Source organism: Balaenoptera acutorostrata, chromosome 11, assembly GCF_949987535.1.
Source record: "Balaenoptera acutorostrata chromosome 11, mBalAcu1.1, whole genome shotgun sequence".
Lineage (NCBI taxonomy): Eukaryota > Metazoa > Chordata > Mammalia > Artiodactyla > Balaenopteridae > Balaenoptera > Balaenoptera acutorostrata.
In genome coordinates, this window is record NC_080074.1 from 101,823,015 (window position 1) to 101,850,190 (window position 27,176).

The following is a 27,176-nucleotide window of genomic DNA, read 5'->3' on the forward strand; positions in this document are numbered from 1 at the left end:
AAATGCAGCCCAAGCTTTGAGGCCCTCAGGCCATTCATGTGGGTGAGGAGATGAATTTCTTCCTGTCATTACAGGGGATCTCATTTCTCTTAGTCTTGAGCTTACAGTTCTGTCAAACTCTGAATAGAAAAAGAGGTGCACTGGTGGTTGCACATTTCCTTATTTATTAGGAGTAAAAGTCAGATTGTTATTTTGAAGGGGCAAGAGCTGTCAGTCTCCCCTGCTCTCTGGATATACCCACCAAGACATGTAAGAATGACCTAGCTGATGGAAACACATGGGCAGGTTCCCCCCAGAGACCAGGGCCTCTACACCCTTGCAGCTGCATCGGCAAGTTGTCTCACCAAGTTGCAAATTTGAACTTCAGCATTCAGGAGACGCATCCATGAATTGGTGTAGACACTGACTTCTTTTCCGTGACTCCTTTCTGACTTCGCATCACATCTAGCTGGGGAGAGGCCTGCTCAGGATGATCAAGAGTCTTTTTTATCCATGGCTCCTTACCTCACTGGCTTTGCCTTGTCGACTGAACAAAAAATCGCACCACCTACGAGTTGAGAATTATGTTTTATTCGGCAGGCATGCGGAGGACTTTTAAGCCTGGGAGACTTTTGCAAAAAAACAAGAAAACAAACCAAAAAAACCAGGTAGTTGGAGCATCAAAAGATTACTGTTAATTAAGGAAAAAGCAGACATCTTAAGTTAATGAATTTAGCACTTTTCTCAGTACTGTACAGGAAGATGCAGGAGTCTGGGCTCATTGAAATCATTCCTTTGATACGCACCTCAGCTATCTGGGGCCAGTATCCTGGTTTTTTTCCCCATCCCGAATCCCCTCAGGGTGCCCAGTATGGGGACTGCAGTGGCTGGTGGCTTGATGGCCCCAGCATCCTTTGTTTACTGATATGACAGGGTGGCTTTCTTGGTCTACAGTCTCTACTAAGAATTTTGGATTTCCATGTAAGTCCTCACCGTTCCTCCTTTGAATGACTGCAGATACATCCTAACTGCTTCTTTTTCCACTCCCTCTTTGCCTTTTCCTTCCCAGCTTTTAAAATAGCTTTTCTAAAACGCAATCCAGACGTATTATCTTTTCTACTTAGAATCCTTCAACATTAGTTACTGAGGTCCTTGCAGATGAAGTTCAGACCCCCTAGGCACAGCATCTGAGGACACCCAGGTGTGCACATCTGGTGGGTCTAACCCGGCCTGTGTTGGCCTATTTGCTGCTGCAGGTTCTTGCTCTCCCATCCTCAGTTCTCCCATCCTCAGTTCCTCTCTTCTCCTGGACCCGCTTTGGCCCAGGAGGAAATGGCAGTGCTCTGGGGCAGACACTGAGTCTCACTCCTGTCTGCCTGCAGCACTCAGCCCTGCTCCTGGAACATAGTAAGGGCTCAATAAACTATTTCTTGAAGGAATGGCCCTCCCACTCCCTTTCCTTCCATGGCAGAGAAACTGAGGCCTCCTTGCTCTTTATCCCGTGATATTTGGGCCGGCCTCCCATTTCATGGTGGTCATATTTATTATTATTATTATTATTATTATCATTATTATTTTGGCCACGCTGCACGGCATGTGGGATCTTACTTCCCCGACCAGGGTCGAACCCGCGCCCCCTGCAGTGGAAGCGCAGAGTCTTAACTACTGGACCACCAGGGAAGTCCTTTTTATTATTTTTTATATGCAGCGATTTTCATTTCCCAAGACCCAAGCGAGACACGTGTATCATCGGAGTTTCCCTCCAAGAAAAGTCATTTCTGGTTTTCATTTGCTCCTTGGCCTTCAGGGGTGCAGTCACTGATCCCTGTGGAAGTGGGCAGAGGGCGGGGTTGCCCCCAGACTTGCACTGAAGCTCAGCCCGGTTTCACATCCTGGCCCCTGCAGCGCCCCTCCCCTCCCCGCCGGGGGCAATACTGTGTCAGGCCCTGAGCAGGCACTCGGGGCACAGAGGCAACAAAGGGGGCCGGGCCCTCCAGGACCTCAGGGTCTAGAGGCAGAGAGTGATGGGCCAGTGGTTACAGGAAAGGGCCTCCTTGTCACAGAAAAAAATGCAGCCCCCTCTGCCTGCGTCTGAGAGGCTGGGGGCCTCTGGCTGCCGTGTGCCTTAGCGGAGGTGCGTGACCGAGGGCCGTGCGTTCTCCTCTGCCCCCGGCCTGTGACTGCTCGCCCACCAAGCTTCCTTGGGTCCCCCAGAAAGTGCCGGCAGGGGCAGGACAGACTCTGCACTGGGAACAAGACTCTTGTCTCCCAGCTGCCACCTCAGGCTTGTTTTGAGACTTCAGATGAGGCCAGGAAGAGACTGCATCTCGGGGAACACACTTCTCAGCCCGTCTGCTCAGAGACTTTGTTCCGTGACTCTCTTCCGGGTTCTCTACCACATTTATGGTCTCGCCACCCTCCAGGCCCCTGGCTCAGAAGCCGGGACATCACTGTTCGTTCACTCTGCTGTCTGCACGCCTCCCCTCCGGCAGGGCTGGTCTTTCTCTGGAGTGTTTCTGGAAGTTGCTCCTTCCGTTCCCTTCAGCCTCTTATAGCCTCCTACCCCTGGTGCTTTCCCTGCCACACCCTCAGTGCCACCACTCACAGCCGCCAGCGTCTCCCTACAGCCTTCTGATTCTTTTCCTACGCTGGTGTGGGTCTTACCATCCATTGTTCAGAAGCCTCTGACATGCCCACATCCTGAGCAAGGCCTTGGAGAGGCAGCTTTTCCATTTATTCACCCTGAGATTCTTTTACACATTCTTAGTGCCGCCAGAGTGAACCCACCAAGCGCTCCTTACCCACAGCCCACACGTCACTCTGTTTCTGCCTGACCGTGTCTGTGCCCCTTGCCCTGGCATTCCCTGTGTCTTCTCACCCCCATGGACAAAACCGGTTCTGTGTCACCTCCTGCTCAAAGGGTCCCTTCCCTTCCCTCCCCTTGCCCCTCCCCCCGTCCACAGTATTTTAGTCCCCGCTCCCTCCCAGGTTTTCAGACAAGCCGCCTCCCAAGACAGCCATACCCTACTGGAAGCTAATTTCAGGGCCTTGCATGGGCCCTGAAAACACTGGAGAAGTCTGCAACGGGGTGACTGAATAAATGAGGGTACCCTTTATCTAGCTTTGGCCTATCCGGGCTGAAACAATCTTACTTGTAGTGGTGCTGGCGTCCACTCTCATATATTATTAACAGGCTGATAATCCCGTGAGTGGATTATCAAGAGTGGCGGTTATCCTTCTTTCTCTTTCTCTGCCTCCTCCTCCTTCCACGCCCCCTCTCCCCCTCCCCTTCGTGGCTGCCTTCTCCCCTCCCCCACCCCACGCCTATTATGAGCTCCTTTCCGGGGACTAAGCCAGGGAAACAGGAGAAGGAGTAATGTGAGCCCGTCCACGTCCATGCTGCTCACAGGTAGTGCGCTGGGAAAGAAGACAGAAGGTGGGAGAGAAGACAGAAGTCCAGATGTCAGAACCTTGCTGGAGGCAATAGTTTCTGCATCCCCCTGGGTACCTAAGGCTTGGCAACGGCAATCGTACCATGACTTCCTATTTCTCTGCACCCCTGTCTTCAAAGCCCCTTTGATCTTCAGATGATCCCTGTAAGGTAAAGGGAGCAGTATCTCTTCTTCCCACCTTCCCAGGGCTTCAGGGGTCTTGGATGTGAATCCGGCTCTGCCTGTATCCAGCAGGGTGACTTTGGACACGTCACAACATCTTTCTGGACCTCGTTTCCTCCTCAGCATCATAGGGAGTTAGACCACATGATGAGTTTTTCCTTGCAGAGGTGCAACCCACTGGCTTGCGGTCTTAACCAGTTGTGTAGTGTGTCACCAGTAATGTGCTGCTACTACTGCTAATATATTTCAAAAAGCATAAGGTAAAACAGGGTCAGTGTCACCCTCACCTTCTCACATTGCTAGATTAGTTTTGAGTGAGAGAGCAGGGAGGTGTCTGCAGGCACAAAACCTCACTACCCCAGTAGAAGCAAGTGGTGTGCAGAATCATCATTCATCGAGTGTCTTGATAAGAATTAAGACTTTCAAGCCAGGTCACCCCCAGGGTCCCTAACCTGGGCCAGATCGCCTCCAGGGTCCCTTTCCTGGACTAGGTGACCCCCAGGGCCCCTTACCTGGGCCAGATTACCCCCAGGGTCCCTTCCGGTGCTGACATCCTAGTTCATACGTACCAGCTCGACAGTGCATCTCAAAACCAAGAGGCCCAGGGTGTGATACAAGTTGCTTCGGGTCACCCCGAAGACCCATTAGTGGAACTGAGACTAGAGTCTTTTTCCAGACCATTCCACAGGAGAATCCCATCAGGACCAATAGGAACTTGGGCTTCAGTGGAGGCATGGGGCAGAGTGAGGTTTCCTCTTTCTGTCCCAATGGGCTAGACCTCCCCAGTCCCAGAAAGGCCCTTGTCCTGGGCTTTGAACAAAAATGAGAGCAGTGAAACCAAAGCTGCCCACTCCCTCTGGTGTGCCTGACACGGTGATCCCTGGCCCTGCTCTCAGCTGTCAGCTTCCTTCCCTGTGATCCCCAGGACCACCCATGCTGACAGGAAGTACACTGAGCCCACTCGGGGCCTGTTGGTTGTAATGGTGAGGCAGGTCATCAGAAGAGGGAGGCGGCAGGGAGAGATGTATTATATTTACATTTTTCTAAATTGAGCTGGAACTGGGGCCCAGCAGGCCTGGGGGGAGGGGCCACGAGGCGAAGGGGAGGCTGGGAGTCGGCCCGAGGAGGGGGCGGTGGTGGTGGGGAGCCCCGTCTGGGCAGGTTGGGTGGTGGGGAATGGGCTGGCTCCAGACAAAGAGAAACCCAAGAGGGAGAGGGAGGGATTAGACTGCAAAACCTGGGAGGGGAGCGGTCAGCTTTCGAGGGAATCTCCAATATCAAACCCTTTTCCTGAAGAGCTTACTAAGGACTTCAAGGGTAATCACCCTTCCCTGGCTCGGAGGGGAGGGAAGAATGCTGGCCCGGGAGCAGCCATAACATTAATCATCACCGGCCCCCACCTCAGAGCGGGCTTCAAACGCCTTCGCCACAGACCCCTCACAGCCCAGCTGTGGACTTTTCCTCAAGGCCTGACGAGAGGAATTTCTTTAGTCGCTTTAAGAGCTGTGAGCTAAGGCCTCCGGACGCTCACAGCCTTTGACTTCTACAGAGCGGAATTTGGCATAAAAACGTAGGCCGGAATTTAATCCTCTAAGAGGAGTTTGGTGACTAGTTCCAAAAGACTCTCTTGATTAAGTTTTATCACCATTTTATCAAATAAATAAGTGATGCAATTGAAGGCCAACAACTTAGCTTCCTGTTATTCACTAAATTGTGATGGGAGCTTCTTGTTGTGTCTTATTCACAACACCTGACCACAGGGCCTGGCATACAGTAGGTGCTCAATAAAAGTTTGAAGATGAAGGAAGAAGAATAAAGAATGAAAGAGGTGATCCTGTAGTGAGGACCTTGAAGACAAAGTGATAATTAGATACTACAGATATCACCATTTTCAAAGCTCTCCAGACACCCTGGATGTATTGATATAGCTGGGACAGTCTGTCTCCTCCTCCCCCTTCCCCCAGGGGCCAAGATTCCTTATTTTGAGGTGCTTTTAATTAGGGGATGCTATCCCACTAAGGGCAGGTCTCGTTCAGCAATACAAATGGATGGACTTGTAAAATTATCTGGGTAGGTCAGGCAAAATACCCCATGTAATAGTCAACTCCTAGTATGATAATGCTTTATAACAAATATCCCAAAGTCTCAGTGACTTGCAAATGAGCCAGAGAATAAAGAACAACAGAAAGAGCTGGCTACAGGCATCACTGAGTAGCCCACCATGGAAATGGTCAAGTAAACGTGGTCACTTATTAAATAAAGAGTAGAAGAGATTGAGGCTCCAGAGAGAATGATGACAGGTGACACCCAAGATTCCTTTCAGCTCTCATATTCTTTGGTCATGGACAGTAGGGACCACACTGGGTAATTTCCAAGTTTCCAAAAGAGACTGATGTGGAAAACCAGTCCCAAGGCTGCCTTAGCTGTAAGTGAAGAAATTTTCCAGAATATCTGTACAGCATCAGCACTGAAGCCTCTGTATTCTGTCACACAGCTCCGGGTGTGTGTGTTACAAAGGCAATGGCTCAGAGAATCAGGAAATTCCTTTCCCTGAGCCATCCTGTTTATACAAACTGAGTCATCCCACTGGATAATCAGGCACCTGCCGTCTTCTCCAAATGCCGTTTAAACGTAATTCAGGCAGCATCTAGGGTCTCGTTCCAGTATTTCTGGGGAGGAGGGTGAGTTGCAGGTCAAGTCTCTCCTTTTCTTTTGAAGCACACATTGCTTGTCATTGTCTGTGCTAGGAGCCCCTTTCCCCATGAAGACTTAAGAGAAAAGGCAAGAGTGTACTTGGATACCGTGCCTGGAAGGCTCCTGACGTAGAGGAGATGCCCAGTCAGTGCTCGAGAAATGCCTGTGTGAGTGAGTGAGTGAGTGAATGGAGGCAGTATTTTAGGTTAAAATACTGAGAACTCTGTCTTTCCCATTTCTCTTCTTGCTCTGTCAACCAGGAAGCTCAGAGTGAACTTTGTTGCTCAACTACAGCCCAGTTGTGGATCCTTAGAGTTTGCATATTTGTGTCTCCCTCCTTTCTCTGTTCTTTATTTCCTTTTTTCTAAAACACCGTAAACTTACTTATGTGTTCCTTTCGTTGACTTTGCCCCAGCCCTTTGGGAAGAGGTAAGGGCAAACAAAGGTTCTCAGGGATTTGTTACTTGGGAACTTCTCTTCAGCCTTGACTATTTTCATTGCTTTTCCACCTCACTGACTGCATTACCCCAGCCCAGATGGGTAGATGGGAGGATGGATGGATGGCTGGCTGGCTGGCTGGATGGATGGATGGATGAGAGGAAGGACGCGTGGGTAACTGGCCCTCACATCCCATTCTGCAGATGGAAAAAGTAAACAGGAGTGAGTAAGCCAGGCCATTCATTTGTTCACTCAATAAACATTGGCTGGAAATTCACCAGGTGGTTCTCTGAAAATCAGAAACGAATCAGTAGAGCTCACAAACTCAATTCTCTCTACTTTTAAGAAACTGATGTAAGAGTTTTGAGGTGCCACAAATGCAGGGCAGACAGGAGCGATGGCACAGAGAACATCAGGTTCAGCTGCAGTGTGCCCCCTGCAGAAGACACATGTACGAGAATGAAGACACTCTGGGGAGGGAAAACACCTGTACAGATTGGTGGGGATGCTGGTATCGATAAAAGTTCATTCTCTGACAGAAAGAGATCAGATCAGAGAAGATCCAATAAAGGAAACCTAAGATGCATGGGAGTGACTAGGCAGGGGGAAGGGGTGCTGTTGCCTTAGGGTTGAATATGTACATTTTGGTGCAGTGAAAGGACCTTGAACTTGGTTGGCGTCAGAAGCTATCTTTGTTTCCGAGCTTCATTGACCTCTGGGTGTGTGGCCCTGAGAAGATTACTTCACCTCTCTGAGGCTGTTTTCTCACTTGTACAATGGAGATAATAATACTTGACACTGAAGATTACTTTATGAACCAGAGAGCATTCTGCCTGCACATGGTAGGTGTTTAGGAATTGTTGGTTGAAGCTTCATGACTTCTGAGGGTTTGGAGTTTTTCTCAGAAGAGTTAGAAGAGGAGCAATGGGCACATTCTTCCAGAAGACCGTAGTCTCCAGGCCTTTAAGCTCCCTGTGGCTGAGAACCATGTTCTGCCTTTTTCTGTGGCCATCAGCGGGGTTCATGTCTGAAGACTCCCACGACCCTAAGCTCTGTTCCCAAGGCAGCGAAGAGGGCTGCTTATGGACTGGTCTGTATCCTACTATCAACCTAAAATCAGCTGTTATAACTAGACTCTGAGTTCTTGAGTAGTGGGACTCTCAGAAAGTCATTGGTCCTCCCTCCTTCAGCTGAAGGAGTTAATATTTCACAATTCATGTGGGAGTGAGGAAAGGAGGGGACCCAGTCTCCCTTAATCACAAAGAAATGGAGAAAACGTGCCTTGCTGATCTGTCCTGGTGCTGTGATGACTTGTAGGCAGTAAACTCTTAATACTCAAGCCGTGGCTTCAAGGCTAGTCTTTCCTGTTATGACTTCCAGGGTTTCTGAATTGAATCTGATCCATTATATAAACCCCAGGTGACCCTATGCAGATTGAAAGGGAATTCCACTTATTGTCTTTATTTCCTAAGTAGTCTGTGAATTTGGATGGGTGACTGGCAGGAAAGATGTTAATGACCAAACATCCAGCAAACCTTCAGATGCCTCTTTGACTTGTTCTTCAAGTGAAGCCCAGCGGTCGTGAGTCTCTGCAGCCTCCACGGGCCCGCCGGTGAGAGTGAGTTACTCCTGCCCTGGTACTCACTGCAGTCTGTTAATGCTGCCCTTAGAGGTCTAACTCCAACACACAGCCAGGATTTGCTTACATGTCCATCTTCTCCACTGCAACCTATGAGCCCTTGGAAGGATGACACAGTAATTATTCATCTTTGTTTCCTAGCAACGAGTACGGTGCTCAGTGTCTAGGATGTGCTCAATAAATGCTTGTTGGATGAATGAGTGAATGAATGAATAAGTGGTGAATGATGGACATTGAGAACCTTCTTATACTTCTGTAAAGACTGCTACTATTTTCCTAGGCAATAGAGGTCCATGCCAAGGAACCAGCTCACGGGCCTTCTTCTCGTTATCTCTTCCTGTTTACGTGGTCCATCAACACTTGCAATTCTTTTTACACCAGACACTCACTGCTGTGCGCAGTGTCTTCCCTTGCCCTTAGGAGAAGGGGATCACTGGGCAAGGGCTGGAGATACAGGCTGATGAAATAAACAGCGATGACCTTCCCGTGGTGTTTTTACCTACGTGTTTATGTTAATGGGCTGTTTCTAGCTGAATCTTTTCAGTAACCGCCTCCGGAGTGAAGAGAAGCTCACGCCAACATGTTCCTGAGTCCTTCCCTTGTGTTGCTTATTAGCGGTTCATGACAGGGAGGGTTCTTAAGCCCCCAGCTTTTAATCCCCTTAAGCCAGGGGTCCCCAACCCCTGGGCCACGGACCGGCATCAGTCCGTGGCCTGTTAGGAACCGGGCCGCGCGGCTGGACGTGGGCGGGGGGCAAGTGAACGAAGCTTCTTCTGTATTTGCAGCCGCTCCCCATCGCTCGCATTACCGCCTGAGCTCTACCTCCTGTCAGATCAGCGGCAGCATTAGATTCTCATAGGAGCGCGACCCTTACTGTGAACTGCACGTGCGAGGGATCTAGGTTGCGTGCTCCTTATGATAATCTAATGCCTGATGATCTGAGGTGGAGCTGAGGCGGTGCTGCTAGCTCTGGGAAGTGGCTGCAAATACAGATCATCATTAGCAGAGAGGTTTGACGGCACAGAGACCATAATAAATCAACTGCTTGCAGACTCATTTCAAAACCCTATCAGTGAGTGGCAAGTGAAAACAAGCTCCCACTGATTCTGCATTGTGGTGAGTTGTATAATTATTTCATTATATGTTACAATGTAATAATACTAGAAATAAAGTGCACAATAAAGGTAATGCACTTGAATCATCCCGAAACCATCCCCCGACCCCGTCCGTGGAAAAACTGTCTTCCAAGAAACCGGTCCCTGGTGCCGAAAAGGCTGGGGACTGCTGCCTTAAGCAGACTATATTATAAAATTTCTAAATTTACTAAATTATAGAAAGTTCCAAAACACAAAAAAGCGATAGTTATTTTCCTTAGAGTTAGACTTTCCTAACTGACTGGTTCTACAACCAACTTTCTTCGAACCCTTCTGTGGGCGTGACAGCGCTGAGAAGTGCCATGTGGATGTGTTGGAACCTAACGGCCCCCCTCGCTCCCCGTCACTAAGCACAGTGCTCTCCAGTCCCACATTGTAGCCGTCTCTGCCTCTTCTCGTGTTTGTGTTTACAGCTGGTGACAATGACTTTGTGTTTATGAAACAAGATAACCTCTAAACGTCTGCTATGGGACGGGCGCCTCACCAAATTGTGGGACCTCGGAAAAGAGTCAAAAATGTCCGTGGTTTCAAGGGGGTTGCCGTCCAGGGAGCAAGTCAACTAAACAAGTAGAGGGACACATGCAAGGCATTATGCGAGTGAGGAGGGGAGGTGCCCGTGGCTCCCAGTTCTCCCTGGGGTAGGGGAGAGCCTTCATGGAGAAGGTTAAGTTTGAGTTGAACCTGAAACATAAATGGTAATCCATCCAGCAGACAAGAAGAGAAGGAAATTGACAGATTGCCGTGGTACATACAAAGGCTCAGGAGTATGGGAAACTTGGTGAATTTGGGCAAGTCCAAATGGTTTTGAAGTGGTTGGAAAGCAGGACGACTTGATCTACAAACACCCCAGCTCAGTATCAGCCCTGAGCACAGGGGGTGGGTAGGGAGCACATAGCGTCTTGAAAAATAAGTTAGGGTCAGATCACAAAGGGTCTTGAGTGCCACACCAAGGATCTGGACATTATCGTGTGTGACGGGGTGTGGGTGTGCGTGTGTGACGGGAAGGTTGATATATTTACTGAAGAATTTAAATAACTGAATAACAAATTGTGTTCCATCAAGAGCTTTTCCACCAATCCTGGCCAGTCCACTCTATCCCACCTGATATATTATTTTCTTCTTTAAGCAGATTGTCCTGGAATGTCCTTTCTGGATGCCATCTTGTTGAGTGTAATCCACTCCTCTTTGTTATTTTAGTCTAAGCCCAGGTAATCAAGGCCAGGATTTTAATTGCCTCTGGCATCAGGCAGCGCAGGGCTGATAGTTGCGTATTTTAAAAGGAGCCTGGCTGGCTGGGGATTGAGAAGAGAAAACCCAGTGGGGTTTGTGCCTATGAGGGTTTCCAGTCTTCACACTTTCAACTTGGTATTTCTGGGACACTTTACAGCAGGCTTTGTAAAGATTTAGTTGAAAATCAACTTATGAATTCCTCCCTAATTGGCTTGGCCAGGTTTAATCTGTTATTGGTCGAGCCACGCTGGCTTGTATTATGCAGCCCAGTGAGGATTTCCGGCCTTGCTCTTAGCCTCTTGGAGGCTGGCTATTTTTAGAAGCCAGTCTTGGTGTTGCTGAAGGCTGGTATCATTGTGTCCTCTGAAGTGACCTCGGAAGGACGCCCACCTGATACAGCATTTAGACCTTTGACCAAAAAAAGCAAGTCTTGGAGTTGACATTTGTATGCCAGAGGTTTATGGTTTTGTGGGTTTTTTTCTCACCAAGATGAAACAAAGCTTCCTCTTTGTTTCTGCCTCTTTGGGTTGATTCCTGGAAATAGGCAGTGTACCCAGTCCAAGCAGGCAACACCTGCAGCAATGGGACATCTTCAGAGGGTGGTTTCCCTTGCCCCAGGATACCCTGTAGTAACATCAGAAGAGGCACAGGACTGTGGCCATCACTGGCCTTTGCTGAGTCCACGCTCTTAAGGTTGTCTGGTGCTGAACACACAGGCGTGCCTGGAAGAGGAAAGAGAAGAGACATGTTATGATGTTGGGATCACTTATGGGCACTATTAGCGTCAAGTCACCACTGGAAGTTGTGTGGACAGAGAGGGACCCTGTGATGGAGAGTTTGTGAAGGTGAAGAAGCAAACCATCAGGGCAGCCTCAGAGGAGAGGGTTCAGATCTGCCTTTGGAATTCATGTGAAGGGAAGCTGAAGAATTGGAGAGTCCTGTTTTTTCCTTCGCTTCTGGAAGGACATTGGATTTCTGAGTGCCATTTGCATGAGTGTGGAGAGGGCATGCCGTATCTATTTGTAGTCACTTGGAGGTAACTTGCCCCTTCCCTGCCCCATCAGTCGCCTCGCTAAGTCCTCATGGGGGCTTTGGAGGGTTTAAACAGTTCTGCCGGAGGAAGTCACTTATAAGAAGAACATTTGCTCTGTAGACCTGAGCTCATTAGAATCAAGAAGACCAACTTAGAACTCCAGAAATAAAGATATGTTCATCTGTATACTTAAATACAGACATGCATTTTACAGGTTTCACAAAACTAGTCTAACATCTGTTTTGCTTTCCTTGTTAATTCCATCCACCTCCACCCCCGATTGCCCTCACCCCACCCCTGACTCAGCAAAGCCTCCTTTAAGAGACGTGATAGACCCTACATTTTGAACTGGCTCCCAGAGCTCGTTTGGGAAAATTTCTTCTCCCCTTCAGCCAGCTAGCTAGCCAGGCGGTCATTCCAAGGACCCGGCCTTGCCAAATCTGTGCCTTCTGGTACGTCTTGTCACCAACTGGCAGCTGCTGGTCTCGTAGGGCCTGCCGAGAATCCACTGGGCGTCCAGGACCGTGGCTGTGATAGAGCTGGGTCAGCAGGAGCCTTAGCCCTCAACCTTGGGCCAAATCGAAAGCAGTTGTGCTGGGTGAAGTTCTACGCATGCTCTGTGTCTTGAACCTTCTGCTGTGGTTAGGCTTATCCCTCTGTGAATACTTTTTATTTCATTTCATTTCATTTCATTTCATTTCATTTCATTAATTTAAGTTTGGATCCTGGTCTTTCATTCTTTACTTGGATATCCTAGAATCTTGACATTTGTCCAAGAGAATAAGAATTCCAGCATCACAGCAAATCAGACCTGAAGGGAATTTAAACCGGTGTCTTCAACTTAAAGATAAGGATGCTGAAGCCCAATGAAGCAGAGAGAATTGCCCAGGGACCTAGGGCTGGTGAGAAACATATCCGGGGCTTGAAGTCAGGCCTCCTGACTCTCCCTCGGGGTTTGCACCTTAAACGTGTGTCTAAGGGGTCCATATGCAGGATACATTGCAGCCATCTGCACTCCAATAAGAGCAATGGTACACATAACAGGTAACATTATTGGACAGTTATTAAGTGGCAGACATCGTTTTGAGCACTCTATGTATGCGATATCATTTACCGTTTTGTCTACCTATTTGGTGGGTACTGTTATTATCCTCAGTTTATAACTGGAGTGACTCAGATGCGGAGAAGTTAAATAACTTGCCTTAATAAGAAGGGAAGTCCTATTAGACTGACTTTCCTGAGACTCAGGTCTGACTTTGCATCAGCAAATCTGTACTGAGCCCCTACAAGGGATGCAGCCCTGCCTTTCTAGCGGGAAATGAAGGCATGTGGGTAGTTGGATCACAGCGGTGCACAGCGGCGGCTGTAACAGAGGGTGGGGAAGGAGTGGAGGGGATAACAGGCTTCACCAAGGAGATGGCATTTGACTGTTCTTGGGGGCGCATAGGAGTTTGCTAGCTCCTTCCCTCGTGTGCCATCGAAGGGAAGGAGCTGACATGTCTGGGGAGAAATCCGGAGGGTGAGAAGCTCAGAGTCCGGGAAGGCCAGAAGCATGATGGTTGTGGAGAGATTCTGGGCGGCGGGGCTAGAGAGGTAGCTTGGGTGCAGATGGTCCAGTCCCTGTGTCCCAAGATAAGGAATCTGGATTCTATCCAGTAAACAGAGGGGAGCCAGCTGAAATGCTTGTGAGTAGGTTAAGTGATGGGATCAGATTACTGGGCGCTTGGGGCTGAACAGATGTAGAAGTGTGGGCAGATTGGTCACGGGGAAACCAGGTAGGAGGTGGATGCAATTGTCCAGGTAGAAACGATGGGGGCCTGGACTCCCTACGCCGTCTGATCGGCACAGGCCACCTCCACTCCTCTGCCCGCACTGCTTCCAGGGCTTGGATGCAGTCTGTAACGCACTCTGCCTGCAGCGACAGGCCCATCCTTCAAGTCTAAGCTTAGGTGTCCTTCTGGAGACTCCCCTCAGTCCCCACGCTGAGCAGGCTTGAGCCCTCTCCTCGCGGCCTCCGCTTTGTCTGGTACATCCTGCCTTCTCTCTTGGCACACGTGAAGTCTCCTTGCACATCTTTGTACATTCCTCTCTCTTGAAGGCTCCTTGAAGGCGGGTCCAGACCTTTGAAGGTGGGTCCAGACCTTTGCCTCCTTAAAGACTTTGCACAGTGCCTGACATTCACGGAGCTCTCGGTACATGTGTGACGAATGAATCCACCTTCTAAATAAAGGCAGCGACTGCGGATAGGGGAAGAAGAGGCCAACTTTGGGAGATGGTTTTGAAGTTACATCAGGGCTTGGCAAACAAATCCAGCCCACTTTATTTACTGCTTTTGTAAATAAAGTTTTATTGGAACCCAACCAAGCCCGCTGGTCTACGTTTGTCTACAGCTGCTCTCACTGCGCAATGGCAGAGTCAGCTCATTGTGACAGGACCATACAAAGATAGTTACTATCTGCTCAGCCATAAAAAAGGATGAAATATCGCCACTGGCAGCAACATGGATGGACCTAGAGATGATCATACTAAGTGAAGTGAGTCAGACAGAGAAAGACAAACATCATATGATATCACTTACGTGTGGAATCTAACAAATAATACAAATGAACTTATTTATAAAACAGAAACAGACTCACAGACACAGAAAACAAACTTACGGTTACCAAAGGGGAAAGTGTTGGGGGGAGGGATAAATTAGGAGTTTGGGATCAGCAGATACAAACTACTATATATAACATAGATAGACAACGCAGTCCTACTCTATAGCACAGGGAACTCTATTCAGTATCTTATAATAACTTATAATGGACACAACATAAAAAAAACCTATAATGGAAAAGAATCTGAAAAAAATACATATCTATATAAGAAGATATATATATGCATATATATGATTCAGTTTGAATCACTTTGCTGTACACCTGAAACTAACACAACATTGTAAATTAACTGAAGTTCAATTTAAAAAAAAATATTCACTATCCGGACCTTTGCTGAAGAAGTTTGTTAACCTCTGAGTTCAATGACCAGGATTAGTGACTGGAGATAAAAGGTAATGGAAAGGAAGGGGTGGAGACTTTTCCTTTTCTCGTATCTCCTCAACTCAACAGAGCTTTGCACCTAAGTGATGGCACTGACTGCCAGGCCTGCGGGTGCTGAGAAAGAAATGCCCCACCTGTGGGGCAGGACGGAAAGGGAGCCTGAGCCCAAGGTGGACAAGAGACCCCGGTCAGAAAAGACAGGGGCCAGAGCTGCAAGGCAAGCATACATCTAAATCTTTCTGTCTCTTGTGCTCTTCTCTCTCTTAGTCGTCCAGTTTGGTTTTGTCACCCTCTTTGTGGCCTCCTTTCCTCTGGCGCCGGTGTTCGCCCTCCTCAACAACGTCATTGAAGTGCGGCTTGATGCGAAGAAGTTCGTTACGGAGCTGAGGCGGCCAGATGCTGTGCGAACCAAAGATATCGGTCTGTCCCCTGCGTCACTCAGAGGCGACGCAGCCCATCCCCGTCCCCTCCCTCCGACCCTCCCCCTGTCTCCCTGGCCGCCCCCCTCACACTATGTCGGGCATCCGGAGGGCTGGAGCATCCCTTATCACCCCTTCGAGCCCCTCATCCTCATCTCCTCAGGTGCTGGAGGCCACGGTATCCCCCCTCCCCCCGCTGGCCCCCTGCTTTGCAGACAGGGGTGCACCTAAGCCTTTCCAGACAAGCCTATCCCTGGGGGGCCCGGCAGAGCTCCACTGGTAACTTGCCTGCAAGGCGGCACTCTGACTGCAGCCTTGTCATCCCTGGGCTGAGGGCGGGAGTGAGCCAGACGCCCTTTTTTTCCCCGTCTTACAGGGATTTGGTTTGACATCCTCTCGGGCATCGGCAAGTTCTCTGTTATCATCAACGTAAGTGCTTGCTTTCATGACACCCTCGTTCTGTGGGAAGGGCTTTCCCGGGGAGCTGAGGTCCTCAGGGCGGGAAACCTGTCCTGTTACCTCCCAGCTTCTTCCATTTGGAGCTCTGGTTAAGACAGCGCCCCGCGCCCACCCACTCCCCGCCCCCCGTTAATATCGCGTACACGCCTTCTAAGTCATCAGGCTGTTGCCAGAGATGTGCAGCTCTGTCGTTCATTTCGCTGAGAGCAAGAAAGGCAGTTACCCACCAGAATGCGTACCTTGGCCTTAAGAGTCCAGATCAGATCTTTCCTCGGAGCCAAGAATCACGAGGAGAGAACTGCACATATCTAGCCATCCCTTTCCTTTCTTTTTCTACCCCGGAGCTGAACGATACCTGGAGCATCGCCCAGGCTGCAGTTCCTAATTACCGTTTCTCCGAGCTGTCAATGTAAAGCCTTAATTATCCCTGGCGCTGCTTGGTTAAGGTAGGACGTGGAAGAAGAGGGGTCCTCTCTGCTCTGACCTCCTTAACTGCCTTGCCAGTCATGTCCACATTTCAGAGGAAATCCTGCTGGGCCCAAGCCAGCAGCTCCTTTGGCGTCTGCGTTCCATTCGGATGGTGGCCAGGCAGGGCTTCCTCTTCCATCTCCCGAGACAATATCTGCCAGCTCAGTGCACATCAAGAAAGCCACAGCCCCCTTTCCTTTGGGAGAGAAACACTGATTCTGGCCGTGACCTGGCTACCGACTAAAACACGTGAGATGACACGAGGTGTGCAGAGAGGCAGAGGGGATCAGCCCGTCACACGTGGGATGTTTGATGTAGGAAGTGCACGTCTCAAGGCTGAGAAATTAGGTGGAGTTTGATCAGTAGCTACTTTGGAGTTGTGTCTTCTAGAAAAGAGCCCCTGAGTACCAAGCGCTTTTCATCTACAACAGAATGACAGGACGTTTTACTTCCCTGGCCGTTCTAAGACTTCTTATCTGTAAGAAATGGGAGAGGATAAGAGTCTCACCAAATCGGATCAGTCTGGAAATTAAATGGGATGATGAAAGGACGTATGGCCCGTGCTCCGTTAATTACAGCTGTGATTACTAGAAGTCCGTTACTCACTCTCAAGTATAGTTATGGCCATGCACACTCATATATACATTTAGAAAACAGTACCTAAACCGCAATTTTTAAAAGGGCTTTAATTGTTGGTGGCGAGGACAGTATGAACACCTGCCAAAAAGATTTAAGATTTTCTTTGCAGAAAGTCTCCCCTCATCCAAGCAGGCAGTCGTTCATTTGTCGTTTGGTTTGCTCCACAGACATTTATAGAGAACTTAGATACGCCAGGCGCTACGTCGGGTGTGTGCGTTTCATCCAGCAGGACCTACTCCTTCCCTCTCCGTGTCTCACTTTTTCTAAGCAAAATGGATGAAAGAGCGACTTCCATTGCATGATGGGCTAAAAAGCGCTGAGAGATGATGGTCAAACTGAGGTTCACCGTGGAACCATATCCTCGGTGTTCCTGGCTTTCTCGTGTCCCTCAGGGGCAGATGTATTCAATATATGGCCATTTGGTATCCTTGCCCGTCACACTCAAGTGGCCCTCTCACCACTATCAGTAATTTTCTCGGAAAATCTTCCACTCTGCTTTGGCATGGCCAATGCCAGCATCAATTCAGATATCTCAGAGATGATTCATGCCCTCCCTCACCAAATGGTCCAAACTGGCTTAGCATCCTTTGCTTCGGTGGTTGTAATTCACTCTCTTGACAGCCACTGACTTGTGGGTTTCCTTACATGTATCAAAGATGGAAAAGCCAGGTAAGTCAGTGTTGTGAGCTCAGGGACAAGGACTCGGTATCCGTCAGAGCAGCGCCTCTGGATGGAGAGCCCAGGAGGGGACAGTCTCTTAGGCAGATGGACCTGTGTCACCCGGATGGTGTCCACCCTGCCAGTTCCTCAGGTGCTTGTGGTTCTACCCCCAGGCTTTTGTCATCGCGATCACCTCTGACTTCATCCCCCGCCTGGTGTATCAGTACTCCTACAGTCACAATGGGACTCTGCACGGCTTTGTCAACCACACCCTCTCCTTTTTCAACGTCAGCCAGCTGAAGGAGGGAACGCAGCCCGAGAACTCACAGTTTGACCAGGAGGTTCAGTTCTGCAGGTAAAGTAATTGGGAGCAGGAGGGCAGCACAGGGCTGGAAGCGGCAGGTCCAAGTAATTATCTGGGTGACTTAGAACTATATCATTATTCTCCTTTGCTTCTGGCTCCTGCTTCCAAACCCCAGATCCCTACAAGTCAATTGCAATGAATTGACCAATATTATTGAGTGCCTTTTGCTAGACACCATGGAGCAGATAAAAAAGTATATAGGTTCATCCTTACCATCAAGGGAAGGTCTGGTTTATGGTCTGGTTGGGAAGAAAACAGAACTGATAGGACCCTGCAGGTTATTCAGTGATTATGTCTAGTATGGACCATGAGCCTTACGAGTGTTCGAAGGAGAAGAAGAACAGTGAAGGCTGGAATGGAAAGGGTAGGCTTCTTGGAGGGGCCATGAGGAGTTGTAGGGCAAAACGAGAGAGTATCCTAGGTATGGAGTCAGCATGGGCCAGGTCATGGGGGTGGGGACGAATCTGGGGTGTTAAACACTTAGGGGCTAGTTGCTGGAGTTGGCAAGGAGAGTGCTTGGGAGATAATAATAGGGAATAATATAGGAAATACAATATAAAGAGCAACTCCTAGGGTAGTATAAGCCAAAGCATTGTTGAATTTGAATAGGTAAGATGAAGTAGATAATGGGAAATCTTGAAATCTTACAGGAATTTTAATGTGATGCAATAGGAAGTTACGGATTTTTAGAACCAGGGAATTATACGCTAAAGTGTGGACTTAGGAAAACTAATCCAGTCTCAGAGAGGAAGATGGGCTAGAATTGGGCTAACTCAAGGAGGGCAGCTGAGGTGCTGCATCATTCAGACATGACTGGTGGTAGGCATGGACCAGAGAGGTGGAAGTAATTCAGAGGGAGGGAGAAGATGAGCTACTTAATGTCATACAGTACAAAGCTGGGTACCAGAGACACGAGAGAGAGTGTGAGTCAAGGATAACTCCAAAGTTTGGGCTAAAGCCAGAGGACTGGGAAATTGTGGGTCCATTGACAGGGGTGGGGAAGATGCCAAGAGAATCTAATTTGTAATAAGTTAGATGAATTTGATTCCAATCATGTTGCATTTAAAATGATGGTCGGAAATCTAAGGGGCAATTTCCATCTAACACCTAGAGGGAATAGCTGGTATTCCTGAGAGGACCAAGTTAGCGTCATGATTGTAACTTGTCAGCACAGGGATCATTGAAGCTGAGAAACAGAAAACTCTCCACTACTTACCAGAGAAGGACAAAGAAAGAGAAAAAGAGCAGAGGGGAATAAATTCTTTAACCCTTTTGTACCTTGGTTAAGTGATAGTCCCCATAAAGGACTCGATCCAAGATCACACTGCATATATGTAAACAGAAAAATAACTACAACAAACCCCAAACCTAGAAAAAGGTATCAAAGGACACAAGTAGGGCTTTCTTGGACCATCCCCAGTAGTGTCTGATGTAAAAGCCGTTAGTGCTCCATTGAAGAAGCAGTAGCAGTGCCCTGGTTGTGTTTGCAGCAGTGATGACCCTGGGCGTGTCTGTCATGCTTTCCCACCTGGGATGCCTTGGTACCCACGGTCAGACGTTTGTAAGGTGGCTGCTTAGGTTCGGACTCATTCTGAACCACAAAAGGGAGAAAACGCATTGGTCTTCCCAACCCAGATGACTGAGTTAAACAACCTTCCCAATACGTGATTTAGATAGAAGGGTATTCTGGTCCCAGGAGCAATAACTTTAGGGCTTAACAGTAGCCAACCAGAAAGGCTCAAAATCAGGGACCGGATCTAAGAATAGATAAGTCCATTTATTCACAGATACTGATTCTTATAGCCTAGATGTTTCTAGCATTTTCGCATCTGGGACTATAAAGAGTCTAACTCTTGGACTCGAGCCAGGAGCAGGCAGATTTGCTGCCACCCTGCATTGCCCAGGGGCCACCGCGGGCATGCCAGACCGTCTGTCCATGGTGCTGGATTTTGGTCTGTAGATCCACTGTACAGTGGGGTCTGGACCAGCTGGTGGCCTTTCCTGATAGCATTTAGATTTGCTCCAGCAGGGTACGTGAAGTCAGTCAACACCTTCACATTAAACGAACGGACACTGAAAAGTGAGAAGGACAAAATCATTTTTGTAACTGGAAGGTACAGAAATCATCTTGTTGAAACTCCCATTCTACATAAAAAGAAACCAAGGCTTAGAAAGTTGAAGAGTTTTCCAAGATCACAGAGGTTTCTAGCAACAGATCGGGAAGCAAGCGAGACTCACGTCTCTCCAGGAACACAAGCTTCAACGCCCACGTGCAGGGGGGAGCAGCACGAGTGTGACTTGTCATGTGGGGAAGCAAGGTTAACGCTGTTCCTTTAGTTGGTCTAGAAGCACAAGTCTATCCAGAGCACCAAGGGACTCTGACCTTGTCCTTGACCATCACATCTTCCAGTGACACTATGAATGTGCTTTCCAGATATATCAGTGGCTTACACTGGCTTAAACACAAAGGGACTTTAATGCCTCTCTATTGAAAGTCGAGGGTAGTTCTAGTTGGGTAGATTTGATTCAATCTGCCCAAACCAAATCTTTCTCCATCTTCCAACCCTACTGTGGTCAGTGATGACTATAGTTTCAAGCACTGTATGAGTGCCAGCAGCTACAGGCCAGTATCATACTGTGTCCGAGTCCAGTGGGAAAAAAAGCCTATACTTCTTTCCCAACAATCTCAACAAAAGTCTTGCTGCAGCTTGTTGGCTGGGATTAGTACGCACTTCCTACCCAGAGCCGATCACTGTGGCCAGAAGAATGTGATGCTTTCCATGGTCTTTGGGGCCGTGGGGTTAGGGGTAGGAGGTGAAATGATCTCCATCTGAAGCACGTGATCTCAGACTAGGAGGTAGTTCCCTCCTCCTCTGAGATCTGAAGTCAAGATGAACGGATGCAACTCAGCCAAAACAACGGGTGCCCAGGAGACCAGGTGTTATTAGCACACATGGATCACATCGAGCTTTGCTGTATCTACCGTCAGAGTCACTGGACTTTCCAGCCAGCTGTAAAGCCCTGATAACTCTTCTCTCCATTGTTTCCAGGAAAGCAGATGGGATCGTGGCTAATCTGTGGCCTACTAAGTGGCAGAATTAACACTGGGTGCATGTGCAGGAAGTGCATGCTGTATTTCTGTCAAGAAAAATGTACCTGCAGAAAATAGATCATTCAAGAATCAAACCAAAAGCGTTCCTGGAGTGTCCACCATTGTTTCCTTACTCTGTACCAGTGGGGATCGTAGGTTCATTGTGCATCTGTTTTTGAGGCGTTATTATAGGCTTGGCATTGGTTATATAGTAGGGAACAAGACGCAGTGCCTCCCTCGAGGAGTCTAGATGGACAGGCGAGATGGGTATGCAATCAAGCGATGAGAACAGAGCTTCCGTATGTACAGTCGGGCGGCTGCAGGGAGCTCTCAGAGCCCTGAAGGAGGAGGCCGTGCACCTCACCCAGACCTAAGTGTCCAGTGCCAGAGTGGCCAGAAGGAGAATCCTCACTCACAGGACCAAGCAGGCCTGGGTGGGAGGAGCGGTGATGGGCAGCAGGGGGCTGTCAGGTGGTGACAGAGGTCCAGGGAGAACAGGGTGTCCCAGGTCGAGGGGCTAGATTGTGCTCAGTGGTCAGAGCTGGAATGAGAGGGGTGAGCTAAGAGAGATGAGGCAGGGAGAAAAACAGAAGCCAGACCAGGAAGAGCACATCGGTCACGGGGGGTGGGGTGTGGACTCACTTTAGGGCGCTGGGAGCCACTGGGAGCGGGGCAGGGGGGGATGGAAGGGACTTCTCACTGGTATCATCTCTGACTGCGCTGTGGAGACCAGTGGGTTACACTGAAAATAAAGAGCTGCCCTAGTCTGAAATGTAAGCAGGTGTCTGGAGAGCGGGGTCATCGGATCATCTAGCTATGCCGTCTCAAGTGGGTATACTTTGGGGGCTACCTATCCGAGGTGGATGAGGATTGCTGATGAAAATCTCTACCTACCCCAGGTAGGTTCTACTCACCGCATGCCGTGTGGGCCTGTCTGGCTCGCCATAGTCTCCGGAGATTGATGAAATGGAGGCATAAACTACTGATGTCTCTGTAAGCCAGGATTTGTCAGCAGCCGTCAGAAATAGAAATGAAGGGGGTGGGGGATGGAGGGGGCCGGGGGGAGAGAGAGAGAGAGAGAGAGAGATTGATTATGAGAAACACAGACAACGCTAGAACTAGCCCCAAAGCCCACGTTTAGAACCACTCCCATGATGGGAAATGAAAAGTTTGTCCTGATTTTCTGGCAAATAGTGTTGGGAACTCGATGACCCTTCTTATTCTTAGCTCTCCGTGACCCCCGGAGATAAATGTGGTCAAATAAAACTGAGGTCTCCGGCTCCAGTCCGGCCTCGCCAGGGATAGAGGTATCTTAAAAATAGCAGTAAAATTTAGGGCAAGTCTCCGGCTGCCCATTTGAGATGCATTCCCAGCATTTTTGAAACCACGTCTGCCTCAGCCATCTAACTGCCCCCGGCCGGGCTGCTCTGTAAACAGCCCCGTGACGTCAGTCTGCAGGCATGATTAGTGGTCATTTGACAGGGTCAAGGGGCCACTGTATCCTACAGGCTGGATGGTGACTCAGGCTCCTGGCTCAGTGGAGTGGAGCAGAGAGGTCAGTAGGGCGGGGCCCGGCCAGGGACCCGGGTCTGAGAGCTCAAGGAGCCCACCTGGGCTTGGGCAACCCACTGGCTCTGTTTGGAGATGCTGAGCATCCCGAAACAGCATCCTTGGATGGCTTCTGCAGGTTTTTCTGCAGGACCCAAGTTCTTCCCTATCCCAGGGTCCTGGGAGTTCCCTTCCAGGGTTTGTCTGCCTCTCATCTGTTTCTGGCCGAGACCGAAGGGAGAGCCAGCTTTCTGTGGTGGTGCCTTTCCTGATCTTTATCAACCACTGGATCAACCCAGGCCTGATTAGTTCGTAATGGCCTGTGCTGTTTTCCCTTGTTCAAGGTCAATTACAGAAGACACTTTTAAGCGGCTCAGATGGTACGAAAATACCGTGTGCCGTTGTGTTCAGCACTAATATGACATTACTTTCCATTGGGACTATTAAATTTTTTTTTTTTTACATACCACTGTTTTGAGTTGAGAAATGCATTTACTAATTGATTTATAATGTCACTAAAACATCATTTAAAAAAAAAAGCCATTTCTGAATGTCAGTGACCAACCCCTCAGTTTGTTACGTTGGCACCCTTCCTGCCCGCAGTGATTCTGTACTGTGACGAATTGTGGCCAGTTTCACTGTCACTGGTCACCCCTGCAAGTGAGGATGGGAAGGGATGTCTGAGCCAGGAGTCTCTCTTCCCACTGTGCACCTCAGTTTCCCCATCTGTAAAAGTGGGGACTTGGAATAAATAATCTCCAAAGCTTCTTTTCTACTTAGTGTAAAAATAGAATAGTGAATGACACATGTAATACAGTACTTTATTCCTGCAAAAGTTCTGAACAGTACAGGCAACCTCTCCAACTCTGTCCCACCTCCACTCAGCCCTGCCCAGCCCTAGACATCTTCCCAGCGGTAGCCATGGCGACACGTTTATATGACTCTTTCTCAGACATTGTTCCATGGACTAACATAAAAATGAATTTATAGAACCTTTAAGATATTTCACGGACTCGTTTTATAATGATGAAATATATTTTGAGTTAATAGGAACCTTGTTTCTTTAGGTAGTGTATAAATTCAACTCAATGTGATCATTTCATAGGGTTAGAACAATCTAGGTAAAATATGAATGCAGTTTTAAAGCTGAGAAAATGTTGATTTTTGTACCACTTCTACTTATCGTATGTGAGTCTGCCTCACTTAATACTATAACTTTGCTCCTGGAAGCTTAGTATAAAGATATATTGGAGTCAACCGAATGTTACCATTAACTGCATCCTTCTTTTGAAATTATGAACTTTTTATTATAAAAGTAATTCTATATAATGTATGTGTGTATATGCATATGTGTGTGTGTATATGTGTGTATATACATATAAAAGGAAAAGCCCCTCTTCTCAGCCCCCAGCCCAGTCATTCTCTCCCAGAAGAAACCGTTGTGTCCATTTCTGCCTCCAGAAATTACACTCACGTGTGCTGTCTTCTTTACTGCTCACTGTGTTTCCCTTTAACATTCAGTGCACACACACACGTACACACACGTGCGTGCGCTCATTTTCTCATGGTGGGCTGAGAGGGCTCTCGCGTGTGCACCTACTATACACTCGGCACGGTGATGCACGTTTTGTTGGCTCCATGTGAATTAGAACACTGAGGTCCAGGGATGTGGAATAACTTTCTCGGGTTCCTACAGTTAGTGGCCCAGCCACTCCAGTGCAGACATGCTTTTTAGACACTCTAGTCGTTTCTTTATTGGAAGACTCCCCTTATTACAAGACTACAGGGAACTCTCAAACTCAATGTTAAGGCTCAAAGAAAATAAAGGAAGACTGAAGGGATGAGGGTGAGATCTGGGAACCGTTCCTAAAATTATATCCCTGAGCTTCAATCCCAGCCAGCAGATGCAGGAAGTGAGCAGATGTGGGGTTCCCCCACTGCTTGGCCACCCAGGAGAGCCAGAGCTCTCAACACCAGGGGAAAGGGTATGCTTTGGGAAGCATCTGAGCTGATGGGAATGGAGCAGAAGTTCTCCTTCCCATCAGCCTGAGGCTTGCCTGCTTTGTGCCATTTACCTGGACCTAGAGCCTGAGAGAAGCCCCCTGCAGTTGGGCATTGGCTTTCTCTTTTTGATTCATCTCAGCATCATGGGAAATTCGGAGCATCCGAGCTTGAGTGCTCAGAAATCCTCCTGGAAAGCCAGGGGAACTGGGAGCAGGGATGTGTACGCTCCATCGTCTTTGAACAGAAGACGCGTATTTCTTAAGTCGCCTTCGGTTAAAGGAGAAAGAACAGCTCCCATTTATTGAGTCCTCTGATATGTCTGGTAGTGTGCTGAGTGGTCTTCGTTACAGCTTTGTGAGATGGAAAGTCCACATTTTATGGACGAGGATCCTGGCCATCAGATCTTTAGGTAACTGTCTAGAGGACGGAGAACTGAAATAGTGGGGGTGGGATCAGGCCTTCACCTGCTGACTCCAAAGCCTGTGCTTTTGCCAATGTTGTTCTCTGCTCTAGGCTTGGAAGCAAAATAGACAGACAGCTGTCACCAGGCTGGCCACAGTTAAGTCCACTAGCCACCCTGTCTTTTCTGGACATTCCTAGTCTTAAAACTAATGATCTCTTTGTTTAATTAGTGTCTTCTGATTACTCAGAAACATTTGATACGCTTGACTTCTTAGGATGAATTTTTTTTAAAATTCTGAAATCTGAGCTTATATTGGAATGTAAATAAGCAATCATCTACCTGGTGGCAGAGGCTTACTGGAATCAGTGTTTTTCAAACTATGAATTCATCAGTGAGTTAGGAAATCACTTTAGTGGGTCATGACCAGCATTTGAAAGAGTAGGATAGGAGAGGATAGCAGAGAACAGGAAAATATCAGTGCATAGCACACAGCAAGCATGAGTGTGTGTGTGTGATTTTTATTTCTGTGATACGTACGTACGTGTGCACTAATGTAAAATACATTGCTTACTCCAGGTCAGTTTTTTTAAAAAGTGAGCTTTGAAAAGAGAAATGTGAACAGATGTATAATTCATTAAATTGCGTGTTGCTGTTTTCTGGGCATAGCTTGCCCTGTAGTTACTGACAAAGCACCCTTAGTCCATTGGCACAAACGGATTGCAAGTCGAGCTTTCTGGACGTTTCTGTGTGTTAATCTTTCCCCAGATCCTTGATTCCATGGACGTGCCTGCCAGATTCAGAACATGTTTTGGACACTCGGAGGGCAAAGCGACATTTCCAAAAGCTGTAGTGAGTTAGTAGCAGAAGTGGGACCAGGATTAGATTATTTATGGATTCTTTGCAGACTGGAAATAAAAAAGAGGGGTGAGCAATGGCTGTCATACTGAGGTCAGTGAGCAGCTGTTCCCTCATCGATGGAGCTAGAAAACAAGGGAAATGAACTTTGCAGCAGCAGCAGGGATTGGGCTAGACCTGGGGAGGGATTTCCTCGCGGTGAAAAGTAGGGGAGGTGTGTATCACCCCTCCTCCAGAGGTCTTGAGAAAAGCAAGATAAATTCCCTTCTGCCATGGGGTTTTGGGGGGACAGCAGGAGGGTGGGCGAGCCTGAGTTTTTTCCCCACCCGAATGTCCTTATTGCCTTGGCCACACCCTCCCTCTCTCCCATGAGCAGGCGTGGTCTGGAGCTGCCTGTGTTTCTGTCCTCAGCCGAGGATGGCGAGGATGAACCCCGTGGTGTTTAGCTGGGTTGCAGTTAGCTTTGCATTGCATCCGGATGTCAAACCAGGCCTGCAACAGCTGTGATCAGCTGTTGGGAGAGAGGAGCCGGGTGAGGAGGGGGCAGGTCCTGGCCTCTCACCCAACCCTAGTCCAGCACTTAGCACCCACCTCTCCGCTTGCCTCTTTCTGCGGCTGACTCTTCCACTGTGACTTCTTCTGCCTTTTTCCCTGCATCTCTTTTCATCTTCCTCTGTTTTTTTCTCTTCTCCCCTTATCTCTTCTTGGGCCATCGAAAGCCACTGTGCTTCTATGAGGATCCTTTAGAGCAGCGGGTTCATTCAGCACAGGGGAAGGTCCAGAGAGCACCCGCTGCGGAATCCCCTACCCCAAACAGCAGCTGGTAGTCAGGAGCTTTCCGACAATAGGAGAAAAGCCCAGATTCTGGCAGACTTGGATTCTCACCTTGACTCCACTCCTTGCTGGCCAATCATTGAACTTCTCTGAGCCTCAGTTTCCTCCTGCGTTATACAGGGATATCCATGCCTTCCTGAGGATCTTGTTGTGAAATGAGGAAACCTCCAGAAAAGCTCCTTGCTTCGGGATGGACGCACACTGCACGTTCAGTCTATGCTTGTTTTCCTTCCGGGCCCCTCCTGAGACAGAGTTCCCTCCCCGCCTTCCTCAGCAGCCGTGCACCCCGCTTGGTCGCCTGATGCCACCCCACCTCTTGCTTCAGTCCGGCTTGTTTTGCTTTTACTGAGCATCGAAGATTTGTTGAATTCCATGGAGAAAACAGTTCCGTGAAGGGGCATAATTCTTCTGTACCAACTCTTGTTATTTTTCCAGGCTTAGAAAAAAAAGGGAGTCTGAGAAAATAAGCCGTTTTTAACATGAGTCATCCCAAGATGGGGGAAAAAGGCAATAGCCCGGACAAGCCCTAGACCTCTCTGTGGTCTGAGCTCACGTCCCGCACTGACATTTTATTTCTTAAACCACATGGGCAGGTGATAAAGATGGTTAG

The 27,176-nt window shown here is 48.5% G+C and overlaps 1 protein-coding gene and 1 long non-coding RNA gene across 2 annotated transcripts in view; one reads left to right on the top strand and one right to left on the bottom strand.

The window, feature by feature from the left end:
* Nucleotides 1–27,176, top strand: part of ANO2 (anoctamin 2) — a 347,746-nt gene that overhangs the window by 315,188 nt on the left and 5,382 nt on the right. The window contains exons 21-23 of the mRNA XM_057557057.1: nt 15,090–15,242; nt 15,618–15,670; nt 17,641–17,822. Coding sequence (XP_057413040.1) covers nt 15,090–15,242; nt 15,618–15,670; nt 17,641–17,822 — 388 coding nt within the window. The remainder of the gene's footprint in view (nt 1–15,089; nt 15,243–15,617; nt 15,671–17,640; nt 17,823–27,176) is intronic.
* Nucleotides 9,486–26,427, bottom strand: LOC130709245 (uncharacterized). The gene is made up of 3 exons (XR_009009754.1): nt 26,324–26,427; nt 21,837–21,913; nt 9,486–11,470 (listed from the first exon to the last, which is right to left on the bottom strand). It is a non-coding gene; the product is annotated as an uncharacterized LOC130709245 (long non-coding RNA).